This window comes from Lagenorhynchus albirostris, chromosome 7, assembly GCF_949774975.1.
Source record: "Lagenorhynchus albirostris chromosome 7, mLagAlb1.1, whole genome shotgun sequence".
In the NCBI taxonomy this organism is placed as follows: Eukaryota; Metazoa; Chordata; class Mammalia; order Artiodactyla; family Delphinidae; genus Lagenorhynchus; species Lagenorhynchus albirostris.
In genome coordinates this window covers 85936525-85957854 of record NC_083101.1, presented here as the reverse complement: position 1 = coordinate 85957854, position 21330 = coordinate 85936525, and the positions used below count along the sequence as shown (strand labels likewise).

The 21330-nt window shown below is 41.3% G+C and overlaps 1 protein-coding gene across 1 annotated transcript in view; it reads right to left on the bottom strand.

Moving 5' to 3' along the window:
• AOPEP (aminopeptidase O (putative)) overlaps nucleotides 1-21330 on the bottom strand; it is a 359663-nt gene that overhangs the window by 268936 nt on the left and 69397 nt on the right. Inside the window, exon 4 of the mRNA XM_060155372.1 lies at nucleotides 3856-4009. Within this exon, the coding sequence (XP_060011355.1) occupies nucleotides 3856-4009 (154 nt within the window). The remainder of the gene's footprint in view (nucleotides 1-3855; nucleotides 4010-21330) is intronic.

Sequence of the window (21330 nt, the reverse complement as noted above, 5' to 3'; positions counted from 1 at the left end):
TCCCAGCACCAGCCCCCAATGAATTGTTGACAATGATGTCGATATATACAGTGATGTAGTAGTGTCTGGAAGCTGGACGCATTTTCTCAGGGCATTCAGTACATTGCAAAGCAAACTGAGATGGGTGCAGTAAGAGACGGAAAGCCGAAATACCTTGAGGGAGCAAGGGCTGGAGAGATCAAACCAAGCCAGAAAGATACGGAAAGGCTTCTCTCATAGTGAAGGTGTACTGGAAATTGGCATTTTTTCCTATGATTTATATATATGTATAATATGTTATAGATATATTATTCCTTCTTTTCCAGACTCTCAAAGAGATAGAAACAGCATTCATCCTCCAAGGTCCACAAGGGAATTTTTCATCGCCTTTACAACTCTAAAGAAGACCTCTTCCCCTACCAAGTCTTCCCTTCTTTAGAATGAACAACCTCAATGACTTTTCTTCTTTGGGTTGCCTGCTTTCCATGCTTTCAATCATTCTTCCTGAGTCCTCTGAACCTTATCCAAGTTTCCATGTCGTGCTTAAACTGTATGGCCCCCAAGTGAAGACAATGCATTAACAAAGGCCTTTTGAGAGGTTAAACATAACACAAAGATTCCCCTGTGGCTGGAGAAGGTTATACTGCAGCCAAAGAAAGTTGATAAAATTTCAAAAGTTTACCTAAGTGCCTGTTAACTAACGTATTTGCTCACCCAGAATGGGCTAGAGCATGTGTGGAACTGGAGCTGGAAGAGAGAATGTTCTTCCGATAATTTAGGCCACATGAACAGTGATCAAAAGTTCAGTGACCAATACTTTGGTCAAATTTCTGGGACCCAGATGAACACTTCAGTCAAACGCAAGCCTGTGGTATATGAGGCCCCTGCATACGTTACATTTACATGAATTGAACTGGCGGTCTTAGGAAGGTTTGAAGTAGAAAAGGGCAGCGGGGCGGGGGGGTACTGGGGGGGAAGCCAAGGGGACCAGATGTGAACATAACCAAAAACACCACTGCGGTTGGCACTTCAGAGCACCTCTGTTGGCAAACTTAGCATGGAGCCAAAGATTTAATGGATAAAAACACAAAGCCACCCTTTGATGACTAAAGACAGCACACATGAAGCACGCAGCCAGGGAAGGATTAAGCAAATGTAAGCTACTAATTTATCAGCAGTACATTTTTGATGAACGGAGGGAAAACTTAGTCATAGCATGTCAGACGTGGAAGGGCGTGCGGGAGGGACTCCATTCTGCAGGCCCTTGTTTCCATACAAGGACATGTTTCCCCGGAGTGGTACTCTTGACCTCTCTCCACAGCTGATCAGACTGGCTTGCCACTCTGGGCTTTCTCTTGTTTAATCCGCTTGCCCACAGAGGGATTACTTTTGGCTGTTGGGCAGTCTGTGTGCATCTGTGGAGGCTGGCAGAGGTCCAGCTGAGTGGGTCACTGGGTGGGTGGGTAAGTTTGTCTAATTTGGAAATGAAGTACTAGAAAGTCCACTGAAACTGTGCACCTGAACACTCCCTCCGTCCAGCTTCTGTCAACCAAAAATACCCTTTATTTTGCTCTCCTTCTGTCTGTTTCTCAATTGGTTCTGACTCAGGAGGACAAAAGAGGAAACAGATTTACCCCTTCCCCTAAACCCCATTAGGAATTTCAGATACCATCTCTTCCCAGAATCCCCACTCAATCTGTCCATATCCTGCTCCCATCACAATTATGGGTGCAAGAAAAGTGAAAAGCCATTGCAGTTACTTCTGGGCAGCAAAGAGCACACACGAGAAATGGCTGCTGCCCACTCCCCCACCTCGTGTCTCTGGGAATATGGCTAGAAGGACAAAATAACAAATTTCTATCTTTGCTTTTGCCTCTCTTCCTAAGGCACACATTTTTCAATGCACACCTCCCCTAAGAGTCAATGAGTCCTGAGGGTGTAGATGAAGAGCACAGTGCTTCTTCACCACAAAGAATCTGAGAACCCCGAACAAAGTCTTTATTCTACAGAGAAGGGAAGTATGGCTTGCCCAGAGACATATCCAATCAGTAGAAATGGCACCTTCGGCCTCAAAGGCAATGCTCTCAACTTCTGCTTTCTATTCCAACATGACAGGTTCCAATCAACAACCGTGGCTCAGTCATGGTGCTGACTCTCCAGGTGGGAAGGTAGATCAGACTCCAGGTGAGGTGTGGATGTTACATAGAGTTTTTAAAAGTCCCCAGGCAAGATTCTGAATCACCTGTCTAGGGGGTCAAGCCCAGATGTGAATCTGGGCATCGTAACTCAGTAGGGTTATGAACATGAACAAGTTGCTGTCTGAAGCTTCAGTATCTTTATGTGAAAAATGGAGATAATAAAGCCTATCTAACTTACAGGCATATCCTCAGAACTAACTGAGATGACATTTAGATCAAGACTTTCCCTGACTGCCACATCCAGTGGCTTCTGTATCAATTCAGGATGGGCTAGGATATGCTGCAGTAAGAAATAGCCCCAGTTTTTCAGTGGCTTAACAGAAAAAAAGGTTATTTCTCACTCATACCAAGGGCACTGTGAATCCAAGGGACTCTCCAGGGCACCTGTCCTCCCCACTCAGAAGTCTAGGCTGCCTGCAACTGCAAAGTGAGGCCTACTTTGTGATCTCAGTAACAAGGGAAGAGAGTATCGGAGGGTTGCACGTGCAATTAAATGTTCCCATGTGAAAGCAGCATGTCACTTCTGTCCACAATTCTCTTCTTCCCTCAAGAGTGCATAAGTAAAATCCAATAAGCAGTCTAGGATCCTCTATATAGCTCAGGGCTGACAGTCCAAAATAGGCAAGTTATCGAGTAGCAAGTAGAAATTACTTCCCTTCCTCCAAAAAGTAAATGCGGGCAATAAGTCGTGCCTATGTTAAGAGAGGCCTCCATGGCTTTATCTCCTAAGGATACCAACCGCTGTTGTCACTGTGGTAAGAATGAAAGCAACGTAGCAAAATAAAACAAAAGGAATTTGCACTAAGGGCGTATCTTAGTTGGTTTTCAAGGATGAACTAAGCATCTGTATCATTACTCTCCACCAAAAGGTACTGACTTAGTGACTTTCTGTAAACAGGAAAAAAGATTAAACCGAGGTGGCTGTCAAAGTCCTGGGGATAAAGCATGATGCAACAGCGCACAGTGAGCACACTTCTGTGCCTCATATGTGCATTCTCCTCCCTAGTGGCTCTGAAAACTACAAATAGGTGAATGCCTTGGGAGGCTGCAAGTAAATATCCTAAGGCCTATACTAATTTAAAAAAAAAAATTTTATTTTCTCTGATCGACCCTGAAAAAGAAGACATTGCTGTTGAAGTTAACAGAGCCCTGACCCGGCAGGATTCTTATAACCCAATGGCCGTCTGACAGCTTCCTCATGTCCTGTGCTCCTAAGGAGGCTGACTCCCCCCACGTTTGTAGGGCTGCCCCTACAAACGCACTGCTAATAGCAGTCTCGGAACCAAAACAGCAGAGTGGCCTACAAGGTAATCCATCAGACAAGCAACTTCTTTCTATTAAGTTGTGGTTTTGAACAAGTACTGAAAACCAAAGTTAAAAGGTGTAGAAGGAAAGTATTGAATCTGAAGATTCTGTTGACTTAATGAAACACATAAAAATATTTCACCTGACTACACAGAGGGTTTCATATATATTTCTCTTTCTTTCTGCATAAACAATATGCCCACATTTCTGCCTCTCAACTCTCTTTCTCTCCCAGCAGGGCTTTTCCTGCTTTGATTAATCATATTTTGGTTTAATTTCTCAGCAGGAATGACTCACATTCCCAGTGCTTGGAATAAATGCATCATACTGCTCCCTCAAGTGTTTGTTTTTCATCAAGTTCCCAAGTACAAACCTGAAGTCAGCCTCGAAAGGTGAGAAGGATTTCTCTGTTGCCAGATCATCTGATGAGCAGATCTCTGGCTTCGTTTCTGTCCAGGATCCTACTGCAATTGTGAAGGTGGAGGCTGGCATTGGCATGGTTACGTAGTAATGCCAACTTGAGCATCCTATAAACAGAGAGAGGAAAACATAATGAGGCCAATGTATGGTCCTAGACCTTACTCTGTAATTTCTCTCTTTAGTCACTTGAAGAGCTTGTGTGCTAAGCTGGGATGAGCTAATTCTTGGAGGTGGGTCATGTCAACTGTGGGGGCGTTATTCTAGGTCTCAGGGAAAGCAAAACAGGGATGATGGATTCAAGACAGCCAAGGAGATCTGGATCTCTTCCAGAGATCAGTTTGAAGCCCTTCAAGTGAGGCTATAAATGAAGGGTGGTCAAGGTGGCCACTAACAGCTGCAAATGCGTAAGGACAGAGGTTGTATGCTGCTACGGAGTCAAGGACATGGCTCATCTGTATTGCCTAGCACGGTACTTGGCATAAAAAAGAAGATGCTGTGTTGAATGAATGAATGAGTGAGTGAATGAACAAATGAATGATCGCTTCTGTGCTGTCAAACTACTTTGTCTAAATTCAGTTCAAGTCAATCTAAAATGCATACAGTGAAAAACAATGAGACTAGGGAAGGAAAGTATCTGGATTTTAGTCCCAACCCTGAAACTACTTATCTATGGAAGTTCAGTCTTATCCCTCACCCTTTGTATCTGTTAATGTACTGGGGTGGTCCCAATTCCTCATTAAGCAGATGAAAAACAGGTCTACAGAGGTTCAGGGGAGCCAAAGACCCCCAGCTAGTTTGTAACAGGGCTGGAATTCGTAGCTGGGGCTCCCTACCACAGCCAAAGGTATACCCTCCACTTAGTCCAAACCATAAAGAAGGTTTTTTAACCAAAGGAACAAATGACTAAACTTATAACACTATGCTTCCTTTCTTCTAAGATGGGAAAATGATTTTAATGTTACTGAAATAAATCTCAATGTATCACGCAACCTGATTTAAGATATTATTTTTTCTGAGCATCTGCTATAAATTAATGGTGTGTCTTCAGGGATTTGGTATCACCTCACGTTATAGAACACAGTTCTCCACTCTTCATGTTCCCATGGGGGGAACTTCCACTAGAGTAACACCCCTAGCCTCTCTTTCCACCCCTTACTGACTCCCTTTGAGGAGCTATTCTTTTCTTTCTTGTTTTAAGTTTTTGAGGGTTAAACACTTATAGAGTGGCCTGTGGTCATCCAATTTGGTCAATGAGTGAATAAGATGTCAAATTCAGGGTAGAAATATTACCATGCCTATATTGACCAGCAGACCTCTAATGACATTTTTTAAAGTGCTTTACCAGTAAAAATCAGTAACAGGTTAGATTTTGCTCCCCATATGCTTGGATTTTTGTCTCTCAACTAATTCTGAACTTCGGAAGGTTAGTGGGGTCATTATTTATTACCCTCTGAAACTCTACCAACTTAGATCCAAAGAAATACATGACAGAACTTCTCTGATAAAAAACAAAATTTTAAATAGGAAACAATGACAAAATAAACATGATATCAAGTCTGAATAAATATGATATGATATCACGTTTGGAAGTTATTAGAGGAGATACTTGAAGAAGAAATGTAGAAGGGCATGCTGCTGGAAACCCATTACAGAGGCAGCCATTCTCTCAAACTTGCTTGTAAGTTTGATCCTGGTTCTAGAATCAGAATGGCCACTCTTGAGATCACTTCCTCCACAGCTGACTAAGAAGCTGAAGGGATGCTCCTCTTTAAAGAGACAACCAAATCCAGTGATGCTGGAGACAACCTGATGACGTGCATAGCTTCCTCTGGGCTTGAAGGAAAACCACAGCTTTAAGGAAAATGGCTGCTGTGATCCCAAGCCAGTAAGAAGAAGGCAGAGACAATCCCAGCAGTCTTGATAAAAACCTGACATGGATCTGACGTGGCATGCTGTACTGCACCCACCGCCCTAATGTTTCTACTTTCTTATAACTACCTCACTCGCAGCCTGATGTCTCCCTGTAGCAGCTCCATGAAGAACTTCAGTTTGGACTGAACAACACAGTGAGAGCTGGCACAAGTTGGGTGGGGGGAGGTGGAGATAGAAGAAGAGAAAAGAAGCTGTGGGTAAAGAACTAAATGTTTTGAATATCCTAGGTTTAAAAGAGAAATTTTAAATAACAAGACTCTCTTGGTCAAAGGGCTGTGGTCTGGTCATTCTTTCTCTGAAACATATCTTGGAGTGTTTAACATGGGCCACTGAACCTTCCTTTTAAAACTTCAGACTCTTGGGGGTTCAGTAAATAAACAGCAATAGTGAGGATTTCAGGAAAAAATGGAAGATTGAACACACTTATCTGATAAGGAGTTAATATCCAAAATATATAAGGAACTCATACAACTCAATAGCAAGAAAACATATAATCCTAGTTAAAAAATGGGTAAAGGACCTAAATTGCTTTCTCCCAAAACCCAATTAAAGGACAGTAAAGGGATTTTTTTAAAGGCTTAAACCCAAAGGGACAAGGAGAAAGTATAGGAGACAATTACCGCAAAATATTGGAAGCCACAATGCAGGTGGGAAGAGTGGCGAATGACATGGCAGCCCTGAATCCTAAGTTAGCTGTGGGAAAGACAAGATTCACCTCATTTTATCCCCCAGATGCCCCCAAAAGGCTGGGAGTAGAAGAAGTACTAAACTAAGCAGGACAGGCTGGATGACTAAGAAGGGCTCAGATCCCTGGATGGCTTCCCCTACTCCCCACACCTGGACTATCTGCCCATCCCCACACACCCACACACCAGCAAATAACTGGAGGTTTATTTTCTGGAGAATAAAAGAGAGGGCCTCTAGGGGGAGAATGGCATAGTTGAAGGCAAACTGAATGGGATTAGATGAACATATGCATATCAGATACTGAGACCATCAGCTATTTCCCCTTATTTGGTTCCCAAAATGCTGACAACCAGGTTTTTACCTCCAGGCAGGAAAATGAAAAAACCTGACCAACCCAAGAGAAGGATATTGACATTGGAGGTTCCCTAAGATCAGCCTATGATGAAACTTACAGATGAGAAGCCTTATGTGTTCACTCAGTGCTCCAATCAGCATTTTAGTCCCCTACCCTCAAACACCTACAGAGAAATCAAGGACCTTCAGGCATCTTTAGAAAGCCCCTAATGCAAAACTGAGAGACCCAAACAAAGAGAAACAAGCAACCTGGAGGACAGTGACCATGCAAGAAGAAGAAAACTTCAAAAAACACCAGACAGATACACACTGAAAGTTCAGAGAATTTATTGCAGTGCTGAAACAAAAACAGTATAAGATTTAAAAAGAGGACTTGAAAGTAAAGAGAATTAAGGATAGAAGGAAAGAAGAAAATTAAAAGGAGTAAGATGGGATATAAAGCTGAGGAAATCTCCCTAGGAAGAAAAAAAAGACAAAAACATGAGGGAAAAATAGAAGAGCAGTTCAGAAGGTCCAGTACCCAAGTAACAGAAGCTCCAGAAAAAAGACAACAGAGGAAATAGAAGGGAGAAAATCGTCAGCTAAGAAATTAGAGAAAATTTCCCCAAAGTTAAGGGACCATGAGTTTTCAGATTGAAAGGGCACACAATACCCAGGACACTGGATACAAATCCAGCCACATCATGATGCATCATTATGAAATTTAGAAACCTGAGGATAAAGACAAGATCCTACAAGCTTCCAAAAAGAGAGAGAAAACAAAATTCACATACAATAAGGACATTTTCAGACATGTAACGTTTCAAAAACAATTCACCTCCCACACATTCTATTCTCTGGAAGCTACTAGAGTATGTAAAATATGCTTCAGGGCTTCCCTGGTGGCGCAGTGGTTGGGAGTCCGCCTGCCGATGCAGGGGACACGGGTTCGTGCCCCGATCCGGGAAGATCCCACATGCCGCGGAGCGGCTGGGCCCGTGAGCCGTGGCCGCTGAGCCTGCGCATCCGGAGCCTGTGCTCCGCAACGGGAGAGGCCACAACAGTGAGAGGCACGCATACTGCAAAAAAAAGAAAAAAAGAAAAAAACAATGCTTCAAAAGGAAGTAGTAAACCAAGTAAGAGGAAGACAGATGATCCAACACAGGTTCAAAGGGAATCTGTAGAATAAAGTCTACTTCTGGGTATATACCTGAAGGAAATGAAATCACTTATCTCAAAGATAGACGCACCCCATGTTCATTGCAGAATTATTCATAATAGCCAAGACATGGAAACAACCTAAGCCCCAAATGACAGAGGAATGGATAGAGAAAATGTGATACACACATGCACTCACAGAGGAATATTATTCATTCATAAAAAAAGAAGAAAATCCTGCCATTTGCAACAACATAGATGTACTTTGACGGCATTATGCTAAGTGAAATAAATCAGACAGAAAAAGACAAATACTGTATGACCTCACTTGTGGAATCTAACAGAAAAAAAAAACAATCATAGAGAAAGTAGACTGGTGGCTGCCGAGGGTGGTAGGTAGAGGGCAGTTGGGGAGGAAATGGGTGAACGCGTTCAAAGAGTACTAACCTCCAGTTATGAGATGAATCAGTTCTGAGGATGTAATGTACAGCATGGTGACTACAGTTAACAATATTGTACATTTGAAAGTTGCTAAGAGAGTAGATCTTAAAGGTCCTCACCACACATGCACACACACACACACACACATATATATATCTATATAGAGAGAGATATAGATATACATAGAGAGAGAGATTCTTATTGAGGTCATTTTGCAATATATACATATATCAAATCATCACATTGAACATCTTAAACTTACAAAATGTTACATGTCAATTATATCTCAATAAAGCTTAGGGGGAAAAAAGAATGAAACACTATGTACAATAGGCTTTCTCCCTACGTTCTGCTTTGAACTTTTGAGCTGTTTTTTTGCTGCCCCTCTAGTTCTTGTACCATCCATCTAGCACAGGGACAAGATGAAATTTGTGGAAATAGCAGGAATTGAAACTACTTTCAAGAACGAACACTGCTAATGGAATAAGAGGTATCTGTTAGATGCCTGCACATGGCCATGGAGAATCCACACAGAGTGCCCAATCACATCATGTCCCAGCACCTTTATCAGAATGTCTGTACCCTCAAGGTGATGTGGGGAGGGCACTGAAAGCCACAGAGGGGTGTGGCAGGGGACTGGAATGAGATTAGCAATTAAAAAAAGTCAGAAACCTTAAAATGACCTAGAGTTTGGGAGTGAGATAGCAAAAGTGATAACAGAACCTGAGTCAAGTCCAGCAAAAGTATTTTAGAACTGCCATGCTCTCTCCTCAGTCTTCTCAGGAAGTTAAATAATAGAAAGAAAAGGATTTGAGGGGGAAATGTATTGAAAACATCCCCCAAACCCATATTCTAAATGTTCAAAATGATTTTCTCCTATACAGCCCTCAAGACTTTTTATTTTTTTAGATTTCTCTACTTAGTGGAGCTCATATGGAAGAAACTGTTTCATACTTCAGGCTTTTAAAGTAAAAGAGTTTTCCAGGCTACCAAGCAAGTCAAAGAGGGGCAGATCATCACTAGGCTGGGCCACATAAGAACTGGCCAGGAACCCACTTCCCAAAGACCCTAGCTGGACTCTTCTCAGAAGCTTCTCAAAGGTCCAGTCCAGTGGGCTTCTTGCCTGACCCTGGGTAAATCTGGAGCCAGTGCTGCGACAACTGAATGCTTCCAGGGCTCTGGGGAGGCTCTTGCTAGTTGATTACTACGAGGACCTGTCTAGTATCCTCATTTGGTAGCAAAGTCTCTTTTCGGTTGTCTGTTCACGGATTATTCCACTGAGTCCAATCTTGCATGAAGAAAGCCCACTGCTACAGGGAGGTAGCTGCTCAGGAAATAGCTGAGCTCACCTCAAACCAGACTGCAAAAAAATGCAAATAACAAGGTGGGAATACTGCCCCCAGAAAGCAGAGCGTGCATTCCAAAGACAAAGAGAAATAATTTCTGGATTATCTATTGTTTGGGATAAGTCGACCTTGCGAGGAGAATTGACAAGAGTTTATTTCTCTTGAATATATCCACTGACTGAGTTCCAGCTCTGGAATCTGATTGCAAGGGTTCAATTCCCTGATCCACGCTTACCAGTCTGGGCACATTGCTTAATCTCTCCATGCATCAGATTCCTCATCTATAACAAGGGAATAATCACAGTCTCTACCTCACAGCATTATGTGAGGATTAAGTTAGATAACATATATATTGATAGAAATCTCTAGGCATAGTAATTGGCACATAGTAAGTGGTGAAGAAATGTTAACTGCTGTCATCTTTACAGCTGCCTCCCCCTGTTGCTTGGGCTGACTTTCTGGAGGCAGAGACTAAGAATGTCGAAGGTATGGCTGCCACATGTGCACTGAAGCCTGTGGCCCGATGAGGCCCACATATGGGGTTTAAGGTTGAATGGCATTAAAACACTGTGCACACAAAGCGATCCATTTAAAGGAGAATGACAGCCCAAAGGGGGCATCCTGTATGACTTCATATAGAATGGGCCATTTGGAGACTATTTAAATGGTGTTTACTTTAAATGAGCCATCCTCGATGAAATAGACAGTGAATGCCTTCATTTTCCTTTTTGATTTAATCCACTTGCCCTAGACTCCCTTGCTACACCAGCTGCAAAGCAAAGAGAACATCCTGTGCTTGAATTAACCCAGAGTTTTTCCTCTGCACATGATTTCACGGCCAGGCCAGGCCAGGATTCATTAGCAAGATGCACGGGGAGAGGGGCGGTAGGAAGGGGCCCAGAGGAAGAGGCGCTCCCTAACTGTGCAGGCTTGAGCAGCCACCCGTTCGCCTCCCTTCTGGGCCTCCTCATAAAGGTCCTGAAAGCCTCTATGCCACCTCCTCTCATTGGAACGTGTTTAGGAGAGAAAATTCTTACACTTCAATTGTCTCACTAGTAAGACAGATAAAACAAATATTGTTCTTATAATTGTGCTAGCAGCCGCTACAAGATCCAAATAGACATTTTCGTCTTCAAAACAGGACTGAAGGGCTTCCCTGGTGGCGCAGTGGTTGAGAGTCCGCCTGCCGATGTAGGGGACACGGGTTCATGCCCCGGCCCGGGGAGATCCCACATGCCGCGGAGCGGCTGGGCCCGTGAGCCATGGCCGCTGAGCCTGCGCGTCCGGAGCCTGTGCTCCGCAACGGGAGAGGCCACAACAGTGAGAGGCCCGCGTACCGCAAAACAAAACAAAACAAAACAGGACTGAAATTTTCCTTAAAGATGACTGTGTGTTTTGCAAGTACGATAAGAATTTGAGATGGGTAATTTTTCAAATTGTAAGTTTTGAAAATCCTTATAACTAGAGAGTGTTAAAACAATTACCTTAATTATTTTCTTCATATACTATTCTAAAAAACTGTCTTATGAATTGTCTTGAAGATTCTATCTTTCAGGGGAGGAAAAGTGGAGACGAAAAAAGGAAGAACATGATGGAGTATTCCGTTCATGGGAAGAGAGAGAACTTTTTATGCTAAACCTGTGAAAAACTTTGCTAATTATTTGAGGAAATTGTTCCTATAAAAAGAAAAAAAAATTAAGGAAAAAAAATCAAGATACCGTAGTTATTTCTACACATCGATCATGCCTGCTAATAGTAAATTAAATACAAAATTTATGGAACGTCATCGTACTATTCTTAGGGGAGTCTTGGACATACTCACTCAACTCACACTAAAGGCACAGCCACAACACACAAAAACACTCTGCTTCCCCAGAGGCAAAAGCAGATAGATGACTTATCTTTGCAAAGTTAAGCATCTCACAAAATTTCTTGTTTTTAAAGAGTTATTGTTTCACTGAAAATTAAAACAGGCACTTAAATTCTCCCTAGTTAAAGCATCCACTTTATCTTTTAAACTCTTCCACTGTAGGTTAGACAAACAGCATGAAGCAATTGGAAACACCAAAATGATACATGCTTTTATTTACATATATTTCTTTACTCAATTCTTCTGTAGTGCCTGCTTCTTTCCTACCTCAAGCTTGTTTCTTTCTCTAGCCACTATTCTTAATTTCAGAACTTCCTGCCCAAACTAGTCCATATGTCAAGCTATTTCATTATTATGGAACATCTTTGTACTACAAACTTAAAATGCTTGATGGTATATATAAGAGCATGTATATATAGGGATATGAATTTATAAGTGTATATAGACACACTATATATAATGTTTTTATTATATATTTTTATATATTTATTATAATAAATATAATAGATACATAACAAGATAGGCAAAGCTCCCAGTTTGGGTTGCTCTTCCTCTTTTGGCTTCTTTCTCTAGTGCTTGGGGCTTTCAGCAAACCCCAGCTTTTTTGTTTCACTACTTTTTGGATGCTGAGTCTACACGTTCTGGTTTTATGAGCCAGTACCACCCTCGTGAATACCCATGGCATGTCTGCCTTTTGTTAGTCCTTTTCCGCTGTTGCTCAAGGGCAAGAACTGGCACCACAACAAAGGAGACGACAGCAAGACGCCCTGGGCTGGTATGCACCAGCACTGCCTGACCGGGGCCATGTGTCAGATCATGCCACCACTTCCCAGGCACTGATGCCACCTGGCAAGGCTTCAGGTTTCCTTTCCTGGCAACATGGTACTGCTTATGGCACAGGAGACCCAGGAGGGAATGGCCTTCAAGATCATTCTCGTGAACCAGGTAGAAGAGTGCCACCTACTGAACCCAGAACACAAGCACCTCCACAGGTTTTGAGGTTTTCCCTCGTGGCTAATGGAATACCTAAAGGAATACATTTCACCAGGCTTGTTATGCCAAGTCTCACCTGCACTCTGCCCTAGGCTGTGGATAACCTAGTTCCCCTTAAACTTAAATACAAAGTGGATCAGCAAACTGGACACCAAATCGTTCTGTGCCAGATGGTCACAAGTGTCCTTTAGTACTTTACTCACTTGAGAAAATTCATGAATGTCAAGCCTAAAACAAAAATCCAGGGGCCTTCCCTGGTGGCTCAGTGGTTGAGAATCCACCTGCCAATGCAGGGGACACGGGTTCAAGCCCTGGTCCGGGAAGATCCCACATGCCATGGAGCAACTAAGCCCGTGCACCACAACTACTGAGCCTGTGCTCTAGAGCCCGTGAGTCACAACTACTGAGCCCGCATGCCGCAACTACTGAAGCCTGCACGCCTAGAGCCCGCACGTACTCCGCAATAAGAAGCCACCGCAATGAGAAGCCCGCGCACTGCAACGAAGAGTAGCCCCCGCTCGCCGCAACTAGAGAAAGCCTGTACACGGCAGCGAAGACCCAACACAGCCAAAAAAAAAAATCCATAGCAACAAGAATGGGTATACACACGCCTGCCAGAATCATCATTACCCAAAAGAAAGCACGATGACGTCCCTGTTTGCCAAATATGGTAAGTGCAACTCTAGGAGGGCCAGCAAGAACTAGACAAAAAGCAAATCACAAACAAAAGAATGAACTGACAAAGATTTAGAAAGTGCAAGGCATTATGTGAGACCTTATGGGGGATGTAACAGAGCAGAACACAGTCTTCAATCAACAGTAGCTTTCTAAAGAGAAAAGATGCATTCACTCTGTACTCCTACCCCTTGAAACACATGTATGTACACTAGCCCAGTATAAAGTTTCCTCAGTTCAAGAAACAAGGAGCTCTCTCTACTTTGCATTCTCTTTGTGAAAACACTTAATCATAACCATTCCTAATGTCTTTTAATTTACCATTTCCTTATACGTAATTCCTGGTCTCATACTGTGGAAGCAGTCTAAATAGTAGTATTGCTCATTTTGAGCCATCAAGAGGAAAGAAAAGTTGGCTTTCAATTGCACACAGGAGGGTCCGAACCCTGAAATCTTGGCTTTTCCCTGGAATTTCCCACACGAAATCAAGAGAGAGAACGTCAGGGAGCTGGTCAGTTGGGCAGGCCAGAGAGTAGCATTTTGCTCAGGATGAGGTAATGTCTACAGTCTCCTACTTTTGCATAGAAAAATGAAATCAGATCCTAAGCAAAGGCACAAATAGTTTTTAACACCTTTCACTTGTTCATATGCTTTTTCTCCTATATTTGGAAGGAGCTTAAATTAGTCAGTCTTGTTCATTTACTTGAGGCTTCCCATGAAAAACATAAGTGGAATGTTTTAATTTTCTAGGAAGTAGACACTAAATTAGACTCTGTGAAAATAAAACAAAATTAAACAACAACCACAAAATTACCAAATTGGGGGAAATAAGCATGTACTACACCAATTTTTTCCTTTCAAAATATACTGAGACTGGAGAAAAGGCATAAACTCTAATCAGAAGCAAAACTAAAGGAATGACCCTGAAATCACTTTTGTTACTATCAGTAGTGATTTTAAATGCTTCTTCCATGAACCTATTACTTCTGTCTGATTACAGAGAACACATTTATTCAACAAATAGGTATTGAGCACCTGTTATATACAAAACACTGTACTGGACATTGGGTCTCTGTGCTTAATAGTTTAGCTACATTTTGGCAGGGAATATAGGCTGACAATAACACACAGGCTAACATTTCGGTCTGCCCAAATGACATGATGCTGGGGAAGTTATATAATAAAGGAGCTAAATAAGTCAATTTAAATCTATGGTCTTGACTAAGCCTTATTGAGAAAAAGGATAGTGATTTCTCAGCTACTAAGATGCTTATGATGGTCATCACACTACCGTCTAAACCATTAGCCTTCTTCTTAAAAAACAGGCAGGAGGGGTCTTCCCTGGTGGCGCAGTGGTTGAGAGTCCGCCTGCCGATGCAGGGGACGCGGGTTCGTGCCCTGGTCCGGGAGGATCCCACGTGCCGCGGAGCGGCTGGGCCCGTGAGCCATGGCCGCTGAGCCTGTGCGTCCGGAGCCTGTGCTCCGCAACAGGAGAGGCCACGACAGTGAGAGGCCCGCGTAAAAAAAAAAAAGTAGCCAGGAGGAATGATTTCCCTCATGTAGTGAGAACTCGGAGGTCCATCGTCTGATTTCCATCCCCTGCCCAAGGGTTGTTATCATTTCTGTCGCTATTATCTGCCTCATTACATTATGCTGCTCCCAGGTGCTTTTCTTCTTTCGGGAAATCAGCTGGTGCCTGGCAAATGTACTAATCAGGTTGACGTGTCACTGTGATGGAAACTGTGACTTGCGGGTTGGGTTTTGCTGCTCATGTTTTCAATGATAGCTCTTCGTTTTAAAGGGCACTGTGCACAACAGAGTGGAGGTCCTATGAGACCAATCTACCAGTCTAGAAAACATGACTTGGAAAGGAAGTAGTAGCATCTTGTATCCACATACCCTTTTTCTCTAAGGAGTGCAGACACATTTGGAGATATTACTCCATCCTCAGAACAGCCATTTTGGGCCTGGCAAAGAGCGTTGTTAATACTCTTGCCTGACTGTATTCTGATAAACCCCAGCTGTGGGCTGCAGGAGGCGTGCAGTATTAGCATAAAGTTCTTTCTGCTGGTGTAGCTCTCTCCTCTCTCAGTTTGAATTGGTAAAGTCTGCTCTATGGTATCATATAAAGTTGTATATAAGCAAATCCCAATTATTATCTACTTTATTATAACTATGCCCTGAATTGGAAATTCGGAGAAAAAAATCCACAGACACACTGTTGGAGGTATGAACATTTTCCATGCAAATGTTAAAGTCAATTCTTGTTTTAATTTTTGATGGTAATCTTCAAATAGATAGGTAAACAGACAGATGTTGAAAGGATCAGAAGACTTTTTTTCTGTAAAGGGTTAGTTAGTAAATATTTTAGCCTTTGTAGGCTATGCAGTCTTTGTTGCAACTGTTTAACTCTGCCATTGCAGCACCAAATCAGCCATAGACAATGGTTGTATTTCGATAAAACTTTATCTACAAAAACAGGCAGTAGACTGGATTTGGCCAAAGCGCTGGATTATCCAGATACAAATGAGTCCTGACAGACAATTTCAGAGTTCACGTCTGCAGCAGTGTATATGATTGCACAGGGATATGTAGCACTGCTTTATTGAGAGATTATGAGAAAAGAACATAAGAATGATGCTTTTGGTGAGTAAAGGCTAAATGACATCACGGCATGATTTGTAAGCAAAAGCTTTACAGCATATGGAAGAAAAGTGGTGGAGAATAAGATCATCATGTGGCTCAGGGTAGAACAGGCACAACGACCTCAAGAGAACCTTCATGGAGCTGTCAGCACCACATTCATATTGTAAGGGGCAGCTTCATTTCAGGAAAATAATAATCTTTTACAATAAACTGAAGTTGTCCATTTGAATTTCATTGATTTAATGGTTTGGTCTGCATTTAATTTAAACTTTTTTTGGTGTTTTAGATGTGTAAGAGTATAGGAATACAAAATTGTTTGGCAGGATTTATTTATATCTGGATAATCCAGCCCCCTGGCCAAATCCAGTCTACCGCCTGTTTTTGTAAATAAGCATACATTTATAGTTTTAAAGATATCATTCTAATACAAATAACTTCAGTCAACCCTGGTGAATCATGAGGGTTTTTTCCCTCTGACAAGAAAAGTAATGCTCAAGTTTGAGCAACACTGCCAAACACAAGCTTTGACATCTGAACTGCAGGACCAAACCATGAATGAGAAAGTATGTCGGCTTGGTGAGGTGGGGGTAGGGAGTGCCACATCGCATCTTGGGAAGCGTAGTTATCATCAGAAGTAAACCAGAAATGGAGGCTGGAGGAGTCCAGCTATCAGTGCCTGCTTGAGACTGCAGTGTTTCACTTACTCAATCAATTCAGCGTGTCAGGGAAACAAGCAGGGAGGGTAAAAAAGATGCTGTGTGGGTCCCAGAGAAGCTCACCAGACAATTCATGAGACACCAAAACCTGGATAGAGGAGCTGTGTGCCTCAGTAACCCTTCATCTGTTGAACAGAGAGGGGATTTCAGGCAGCACACAAGTGGACAGTGAATGGAGCTAAGGGAAATCCTCAGACTTTATCCTGTCTGTTGAAACACCAGAGAGGAAAGCCATGAGCATGACAGGAAAAAATACTGCAGGATAAAGGTAAAAGAAAACATTGTTCTAAGGACTCAGAGGAAGAACAAGCCTCGGAAATAAATTTACTACAGAAACCAAAACAAGTTTAGAAAACTGGCACTCCCATTATGATACAAGAAGATATAACTTCTGTGAAAAAATGGTAAAAAGCCATGAGAGGACAACAGGCTGAAACAGTGTAACAGATTGAGATCAAAAGACAACAAAGTAACCAAAAAGATAAGGAAGAATTGCAAGGGTTGTTACAATAACAATCTATAATGGAATTACTAAAGAATAAAATGTCTCCATGGAAACTCAGTGGTATAAAGTGTAAATAAAAAATGAAAAGGCAAGCCATACAGTCGGGGAGAATATATCTGTGACACATATCTGGCAAAAGGCTAGCATCTAGAGTATGTAAAGTATTCTTACAGTCTAACAAAAAAAACAACCAAAAAAACCATATTAAATAAATGGCAAAAGACTTGAAGAGACACTTTTCAAAGGCAGACATAAGAACGTACAATAAGGGCATGAAAGTTGCTCACCTTCATTAGTTATCAGAGAAATGCAAATTAAAACCACAAGATAGTATTGCACCCCAGTTGGAGGGCTAAAATTAAAAGGACTGACAACATCACATGTTTCCAAGGATGCAAAGCTACTGGACTCTCATACACTGCTGGTGGAATATAAAATGATTGAATCACTTTGGAAATAGTTTGCCAGATACAAAGTTAACTTCTCTGAGCCAGCAATTCCACTCTTAGGTATTTACCCAAGTGAAATTAAAACCTTTGTCCACAAAAAGGCTTACACATGAATGTTCACAGAATATTTTTTGTAATGCCCCCTGAAAATTCAAATGTCCATCAACAGATGAGTGGATAAACAAACTAGTTTACTCACATAATGGATTACTATTCATCAACTTTTTAAAAAAGAATAAACTATTGACATCCATAACAATATGGGTAAGTCTCATGCTGAGCAAAAGAAGCCAGACACAAAAGAGTACACACGAATGATGCCATTTACATGAATGTTTAGGAGAGGTAAAACTAATCTATAGATATGGAAATCAGATCAGTGGTTGACTGGAGTGGGGTTAGGGAAGACTCACTTAAGGAGGGATGGCAAAGGCACAAGGGAATTTCTAGGGTAATAGAAATGTTCTACATCTTCATAGGGGTGCTGATTAATTACTTAGATGCATTTTTTTGTCGAACACCATTGAACAAGATGAACTGTGTGCGTTTCATTATACATAAATTATACTGTAATTAAGTTGATTAAAAACCAAGGTACCCACAACCAGCTCCATTCTAGAAAGTTTTGAATTACATAAATAATTTTTTTAAATTCTATGAGCCTAGGCAGAATAATCAGGCTACTTTCAAAGAATTTTTTTAAATGATATCAGATTTCTCCTCTGAAATACTAAGTAAGATATGGTAATGAAAACATTTATAGTCGTTTAAGAGGGAAAAGAAGTAAGAATTTAATACCTAGCCAAGGATTGTTCATAAGTAAACACAACTAAAAGCTCACCTAAAAATGGGAGGACTAAGAAAATATACCACATACCCATCCTTCTAGGAAGGAAAAAAAAAAATAGTGAAGCCATTTCCCAGCTGACTAGGAGATGACTCAGACTTAAGAGATCAAGAGTAAAGAAAGTCTAAATACTTATTGCAAATATAAAAATATAATTTGAAACTGGATGAAAATATAAAACAACGATTATAATTCCTAGAAAATAAGATAGAATACAAAAACAAAATATAGAGATAGTATGAGTCACAAATCCCAAACTGTATTTATTAAAACTGGAGAATGTGGGTGAGGGAAGTTGACAGAAGTAAATGCCCATTAAATTCTTTATTTGATATAGAATGAAGTCAAGAGCTATTGGTTAACTAAATTGTGAAACATCCATTTATGGAATACTCTATAGTCATAAAAATATTGAGGAAGCTCTTCATGGTCAGATACGAAATTATCTATAAGATAAACTTATTCTAAAGAGGGAAGCACAATACAAAAAAGTGTATAGCATGTTATGATTTGTGCAACAAAAGAGGAAAAAATATACTATACAAAGGAAACTGGTGACCTTGGTTGCCTTGGGGAAGGGTTACTGGGTAGCTGGGAATTAGGAGTAAAAAGGAGACATTGTAAATTTTTTTGTCCTTTGCTCATTTGTAAACGAACCATGTAAATGTGGCTTATTTTTAGAAATGAAATTTTAAAATGTATGATTTGTTTTGTTTTGACTTTCAGAATCAAATAAACATTCATTGAAGACTTTATCACATGTGTAAATCTAGTTTTTTTATGAAGAAGGCATCACAAATCAGAAAAGATTCAATAAATGATCTTGGATAACTGGTTTCCTATTCGAAGACAAAAATGTTTAGTCCTCATTTCACAACCCTGACCAGAATAAACTACAAACAGATTAAAGAGTGAAATTACAAAAATAAATTAAATAAAAATTAAATAAAAATATTAGAACGAAACAGGTGAATCGTAGAGCAAAGAAAGACTTCCCAAGAGAAACCTAACATATTTTATTACATAAAATTTAAAATCTCCTATAGATTAGAAATATTATATAAAATTAAAAGGTATACTAAAAACTGAGAAAAATACTTTTCACAAATATAAGAGATTAATATATATATATATATATATATATATATTTTTTTTTTTTGCGCTATGTGGGCCTCTCACCGTTGTGGCCTCTCCCGCCGCAGAGCACAGGCTCCGGACGCGCAGGCTCAACAGCCATGGCTCACGGGCCCAGCCGCTCCACGGCATGTGGGATCTTCCCGGACCGGGGCACGAACCCGGGTACCCTGCATCGGCAGGCAGACTCTCAACCACTGCGCCACCAGGGAAGCCCTATTTTGTACATTTTTTAAACAGGAGAATAGCTTACAGATTTATGTAACGTAAGTCTTATGTGACACGGGAGCCTCCACAGGAAATGAAGGCCCGAAGAAACAGACCTGCATACTTTTCTGCTGGGTTTGATGACGAGTGGACACTCAACTCAGGAACAGCCAGATGGAAGAGGTGCACAGGGCAAGGTACGTGAGAAAGAGCACGGAACTTCCATGCCCTCTCCAGGTACACAATTCTCCCCACATCTCCACGTGTTCACTAACCTGGAAGTTCCAGTATCTTTATTTTTTAAAGATCCAATCAAATTAGAAGACAAAACAAACTTTTTGAAACCTCACTAACACCTCGATATAAAAATGAGCAAAGGAAATTAACAAACAGGAAATGAAAACGGTTAAGAAACATATAAGGATGTATGAAACCTCATTGATAATTGTAGTAATCCAAATTAAAGAGAGGCCTTCTCTTGCCTATCAGATGGCTGAAACTCCAAGGGAAAGGAGACCTTCATAAACTACTGATGGATATGTAAATTGGTACAACCTTTCTGAAAAACAACTTGAGATATGTACCCAGCCTTAAACAGGTTCAAAACTTTTGACTCAATAATTCTAATTTTATACAAACTGTCTCCCCAGGAATTTAATGCAACTTTATTTATAATAAGAAAAAACTTTGGAAACAATAAAAATGTCTAATAATGTAGAAATGTTAAGTAAAATCTGATACATTCATACAATAAAATATTATGCAGACATTAAAATTATCAACTTGGGGCTCTCCCGGTGGCACAGTGGTTGAGAGTCCAAGGAGAAACCATATTTTAAATAAAGAAATATTACAATTACAGAAATTTTACCTGGCATCAACATGCCCAGGATCTCAACTGAAAGTGTTAATTATTGCAATAAGCAAGAAATTCGCAGATAAAACCTTGATGATGCATTAGCACTTGCCTTCCATCTTTCTTATACACCTTTGGTTCAAAACTTCATGGCCAGGGCTTCCCTGGTGGCGCAGTGGTTAGGAATCCGCCTGTCAGTGCAGGGGACACGGGTTTGATCCCTGGTCCGGGAAGATCCCACATGCCGTGGAGCAACTAAGTCAGGGGGCCACAACTACTGAAGCATGCACTCTAGAGCCTGCTTGCCACCACTACTGAGCCCGTGCTCCACAGCTACTGAAGCCGTTGTGCCTAGAGCCCATGCTCTGCAACAAGAGAAGCCACCGCAATGAGAAGCCTGCACACTGCAACGAAGAGTGGTCCCTGCGCACTGCAACTAAAAGAAAGCCCGCGCACAGCAACGAGGACCCAACACAGCCAAAAATAAAATTAATTAAAAAAAAAAAACAAAACTTCATGGCCAAATAGTGTACAGAACAGATGCAATACTAGGATGACTCCAGTGGGCCAGCCCACAGGAGCACTGTCGCTCAGAATAATGAATAACCCTGTACAGGCTCCATGACCAAACCA